The 6000-nt window shown below is 35.4% G+C and overlaps 1 protein-coding gene across 5 annotated transcripts in view; it reads left to right on the forward strand.

Moving 5' to 3' along the window:
* The window catches only part of LOC131161871 (glucose and ribitol dehydrogenase-like), a 105288-nt gene extending 100062 nt beyond the window's left edge, over positions 1-5226 (forward strand). The window contains exons 2-5 of one of the 5 annotated variants that reach the window (XM_058117868.1): positions 3217-3445; positions 3910-4286; positions 4436-4794; positions 4877-5226. In XM_058117868.1, the coding sequence (XP_057973851.1) occupies positions 3323-3445; positions 3910-4286; positions 4436-4794; positions 4877-4899 (882 nt within the window). In that variant the 5' untranslated portion in view covers positions 3217-3322 and the 3' untranslated portion in view covers positions 4900-5226. Of the gene's footprint in view, positions 1-2914; positions 3446-3909; positions 4287-4435 lie in introns of those variants that run through there. The other 4 variants (XM_058117870.1, XM_058117867.1, XM_058117869.1 and 1 more) reach the window with 4 other exon arrangements.
* The last annotated feature ends 774 nt before the right edge of the window (positions 5227-6000 follow it).

Here is a 6000-nt window from a genome sequence, read left to right on the forward strand (position 1 = left end):
TCATCCACATAGACTATAAACATGGTTACCTTTCCTAATTTGTGCTTCAGGAACAGTGTATGGTCTGAGTTGCTTTGCTTGAACCTGTATTTCATCATTGCTAGACTAAACTGCCCAAACCACGCTTGAGACGATTATTTCAATCCATATAGTGCTCGTTGCAGTTTGCCTACAACCTCGGCTTCAATGGATGTCTTGTAGCCCGAGGAAGGTCCATGTACACTTCTTCTTCAAGGTCATCGTGTATAAGAAGAAAGGAATTTTTCACGTCAACTTGATGTAATGGTCAGTCAAGGTCAGCTGTAAGAGATAACAATATCCTTACATTGCTTAGTTTCGCAATTGGTGAAAAAGTCTCTTGGTAGTCTACCCTATATGTCTTTGTATAACCATTTGCCACCAATCTTGCTTTGTACCTTTCAACCGATCCATCTGCCTTGTGTTTGATGGAAAATATTCATTTGCATTCTATTACTTTCTTCCCTTCAGGCAACAAGACTATGATCCATGCACTACAAAAAATAAGGTTATTAGTAATGGATCAAAATCGTCACTAATAATCATAAAACCATCACTAATACTATTAGTGACGATTTTGTGATCATTAGTGATGGTTTAGAATTTGTCGCTATGTCTGCAGTTACTAATACTTATTAGTGACGAATTTTAAAATTTGTCACTAATAATTGAGTATTAGTGATAGATTAGAGCCGTCACTAAAAACTTAAGACCATCACTATAAATTCTACATTGGTTCGGCTCAAAATCGTCACTAAAGCCATAGTATTAGTGAAGATTTTAAATTCGTCACTATTACTCACAAGCAGCTATTAGTAAAGGTTTCAAAATCATCACTAATAATTAGGCTTTAGTGACGCTTTTAAAATTCGTCACTAATACTTTACTATTAGTGACGGTTTTGAAACATTCACTAATACTTAAAAAATGGACAATTATTAGTGACGATTTTAAAACCATCACTAATAATTTAAAACTAAAAAATTAATCATTAATTCTTATAAAAATCTGTAATTACATTTTCGCATACATAATATTAAACCATAATTGCTAAAAAATTCATAAATTATTCAAAATTCAAATTCAAATACAAATACAAATACATTATACAAATTCCATTTGTTCAGATAACAAAAAAATACAAAAAAAAAAAAAATCAAAACACCATCTGACTATAGTGCATGGCATCTTGATTGACATATTCTGCTATTTGGAATATTTGAATCTTGCATGATATCTTTGTTTGAGCATCTTGATTGAGAACATACTAAAATACAAAGATTACTTGTTTACACTCTCACGTACACATTACACTGATAGAAAATACCTTTGAGAGTTGAACTATCTAGACTACACTGAGCTTACATTTTAAATCATCTGTATTGTATGTGATTTAACGCATTTGGGTACAAATCTGCTTTACGTGAAAGCACTTTTATATTGTACCATTTGATTGTAATCTGAGTGATTTCAGGCGTGGCCTGAGGGGGCGGTAATCCAACCCGGTAAGGATTGTTGTAAAGGTTGAGGTCAGCCCTGTACTAATTGACCTGGTTTGTGTAGGTTTCATTCCACCCTGTTAAGTGAGCAAGTGATAGTGATAATCCTTGTGCTTGTTAGCCAAGGCGGGGACGTAGGCAGTTGGCCGAACCTCGATAACATATCTGCGTGTCACCCTCTCTTTACTGCTTTTTTGTGCTTGTGTGGTTGATTAAACTGTTTTATTTAATTTCTGATATATTTATATTACTTGCACTAAATTGACCATAGGGTTGTGAGCATACTGCTGTTAGGATGAATACCTAGGGATTAAATTTTAAAAATATCAATTCACCCCCCCTCTTGGGATCACGGTAAAGCTAACAATTGGCAAGGGAGGTGAGGATGGAGTTGGTATGTGGTGAAGAGTCACTGGAGTTAGTGATAATGCCAGTGTCAGCCATAGTTGGAAGGCACGGATCAAACAAAGAAAGGTGGAGTTTTTTCGGTGGAGGGAGCCAAGGATTGGATTCCTTGTTCTGTTACCATGTCAACTCTGCTCTTTTTATTTCTTCACCCCTATATTTTATTTACATTGAGAGAATACGGATAAATAGGAAAACTTGCAATCCTATTTTTGGTAATATAGATATCACAACAAAAGAGGATAATTCTATATTTACATCTACAGCTATATCTTTCCTAAGTTGGTTTCTAATAGCTCACGCCAACAAGAAGGAGAGAGTAAAGTAAGTAAATTCAACATAATTAATACTTGATTAAAAGGAATAAAAGGAAGAAGAGTTACTTGCATCAATATTTGATAGTACCAGTAAAAATTGTGTAAAGCATATCATGGATTACTTCATATATTCTTACGTGGCTATGGTTTGTAAAGCAGACTGATGTTACATTTGGGAGCATAAGATTTGGGGACTTAAATTTGGATTTAAATCAATTTGGACAAAACTAAATATAGTTTTATGTATATTACATTTTGTCTATATACATGCAAATTTTAATCCAAATGCTCTCCTAAATATATCTTCAATTTCATTATTTTTATGAAAATTTTTCTGACACCATGTTTGTGAAGAGAGCACGCGCTTTGTCTTTCATTTTAGAAATATAAATTTTAAATTTTAAATATTATATTTGAATCATGTAAATTTAAATAAAATATAATATTAAATTATTTTAAATTTTCACTTATCCAAATACTAAAATTCATTGGCCCACACATTATCTTAACAATTATGGTCTTTTTCTTTTTTCGGATCAAGGAAAAGGCTGCATTCTGTGCAAAAATGTTGCATGGACCACTCTCTTTTTCTATAATTGGTATGGACGAATTTTGCACATGTTTTTCATATACCAAATATTCAAGAGATAAGGTCCAGGAGCGCATTCACGGAGTGACAAACGTAATTAAAATCTCTCCTGCTGCATGGGCCAGGTCTCCCCCCCACAAGACTGTGATAGGACAGGGGCGAGAGCAATAGGACGATCGACGTTGGCCGGCCGTGCCCCGTTGCAGTTTCGAGAGTAAAGGCATTTTAGGTCACGCCGCGTCCCGCAGTGGACGTCAATAATTTATGTGAGGGAAGGTCCTGCAACGTGGCTGCTCGTGAGGACAGCCATTTGGCTCAATTCTTCTATAAATAGCTAGCGAACTTACAGTTTGCAGTACGCATTCACAAGCTCATTTGCACCGTATAGCTAGCAAACTAATATAGCCATCTGGAATTATTCAATATCGGGAAACTCAGTTTCCATCTACCGCCACAACTTTTTCCGGCGAATCAGAACCACCCCCTAAGAGAGAATGGCATCCGGTAACAACGCATTCCCACCGCAAACCCAAAAGGAGCAGCCGGGTTTGGAGTATCTCATGAACCCTCGCCCTCAGTTTGCTAACCCTGACTACAAGCCCTCCAATAAGCTATCCGTACTCTCTCTCTCTCTCTCTCTCTCTCTCTCTCTCAATACAGTAGAATAGAAAAATATATATAGAGGCAAATTTGTAAAATCAATTATAAATGCTATTTTAATCCATTTTATTTTATTATTGTATACCAACTAAATCATCAAGGCCAATATACAACTTTGAGAATGTGTGCGTACTCTATACATAGCTATACCAAAAAATAATTGCGTTTTATCTATTGGGCGCACCTTTTTCTCTCTTCAACATGGGATCCAAATTTTAAATAAGATATTTTTTATGAGACTTAGTATATACACTCTCCTTAAAATTCACGCATGCATTAAAATTTATGAAAAACGAGATATTTTTATTTTTACTAAAAAATATAAAAATAATTTTAGCTTTCCTTTTAAATAATATTAAAAACTTAAGAAAGGTCCTAACTGTTTTCCAATATCAAATTGAGACCATTGAAACTTTTGCAGGGGAAGGTGGCAATTGTAACTGGTGGCGACTCTGGTATCGGGAGGTCTGTTTGCTACCATTTTGTGATGGAGGGGGCGACAGTAGCGTTCACTTATGTGAAGGGCCCAGAGGATAGGGATATGGAGGAAACACTTCAGATTCTTCAAAGAGTGAAGAGACCTGAAGCCAAGGATCCGATTGCGATTCCCACTGACGTGGGAGTTGACGAAAACTGCAAGCAAGTTGTGGACCAAGTGATGAAGGCCTTTGGTCAGATTGATATTCTAGTTAACAATGCAGCTCTGCAGTACGAGGACGACTCAGTCGAGGACTTTAATCCCCAGTTGATTGAGAAGGTGTTCAGGACTAATATCTTTGCTCATTTCTTCATGATCAGGTATCATAAATACATCTTTTTCCTCTCATTTCTTTGAAAATAGCCTTCTTCTATAATTTTAGTTTTTATTTTTTTTTTATTTTTTATTTTTAAAGTTCTGCGTAAAGTAAGATGATGATGATGATGAATGGTTTGCAATATATGTGCAGGCATGCGGTGAGGCACATGAAGGCAGGGAGTAGCATCATCAACACGACGTCGGTTAATGCATACCATGGGCACTCCAAGCTGCTAGTGTACACATCAACAAAAGGGGCCATTTTGGGTCTGATAAGGGCGCTGGCTCTGCGTCTGGCGGAGAGGGGCATAAGGGTCAATGGGGTTGCCCCCGGCCCCATCTGGACCCCACTCATCCCCTCCTCCTTCAAAGCCGACGAGATCCCCAGTTTTGGAACCGAAACTACGATGGGCAGGGCAGGTCAGCCACATGAGATTGCACCCTCCTTTGTCTTTCTTGCCTCTAATGCTGACTCCTCTTACGTCACCGGCCAAGTCCTCCACCCTAATGGTCATTCTCTCTCTCTCTCTCTCTCTCTCTCTCTCTCTCTCGACGTTATAATTATAATTATTTTTTGGTTTTGTCTTTGCAGGAGGCAGCATAGTCAATGCTTAACAGGTTGCTTTGTGTACGTAGAGAAACAGACACACTAACATGTGGAGAGGGAGGTCCCCTATATAATATCTACGTGTGTATGCATGTGTATGTGTGTTTTTTACCTTCTGCCTTAAGAGTGGTAGCACATATGTATCATGTACATTTACGAGTCGTCTGCTTTGTACGTCGGACTTGGGTTTGGGTGTATGTTTCATTCGATCCATGTACTCTTTTTATCTGTATGTTTCTTTGGAGCACTAGTTAATGCATCAAGGTACATGCATGTGCTATCCATTTATATGGAATAAATAAAGTAAAAAATAAAAGTTATAAAAATAAAGAAAATTATTGTGTTTTATGTCTTTTATTTCAATGATTAAGGTTTAGGATACTCATACTGAATTGGATCAAATAGTATTAATTAAATTGGAGCCATTATGATAATTTTTTTTATATTTCACATTAGGATCCTTACATGTAAAAGGGAGGATAGATGTTTAAACAGCCCAAATAGTCTTAATAATAATAACAATATAATCAAAAAGAAAAAATGAAATCCAATCTATGTCTAACTACTCCTAATGAAGTCATGAGAAGAGACTCGCAAGTTTTATGCTAGTAGCAAGTAAATAAGATAAACAAACTTCCTCTTAACTAGTCCTAATTTGTAACTTTGTCGTATCAAGCATACCAATCCAAGCCACTTAGCCAACACATATCTTATGTTTGTGAGATGTCTTAGATTTAGATTTGTTTGGATCTAGACAAAATATAATACAAAATTATAGAGTTCAAATCTATCCAAATCTAAATCTAAAGTTTAAAATTCATACTTCTAAACGTAGTTAAATTTTAAGTGTATTTTTTTATTTTTTGTTATTTTTTCTCTTTTATTTAAAAAGGTAATATTTCTTTAGCATATCTCACGTGTACAAGTATATTTAACCTTCCTAAAAGATAATGATTTACATTGTGCCATTTTCCTAGAAATAAAGAAAAATTTAAAGTGAAACTCTCAAAATAAAGGAATTTAAACTTCTTTTTCATTTGACACTCAACTCTTAATATTTGTTCTTTTTTAAATATAATTTTAAAAGTTTAATTGTTATTTAGATTGTA

Source organism: Malania oleifera, chromosome 8, assembly GCF_029873635.1.
Source record: "Malania oleifera isolate guangnan ecotype guangnan chromosome 8, ASM2987363v1, whole genome shotgun sequence".
Classification (NCBI taxonomy): domain Eukaryota; kingdom Viridiplantae; phylum Streptophyta; class Magnoliopsida; order Santalales; family Ximeniaceae; genus Malania; species Malania oleifera.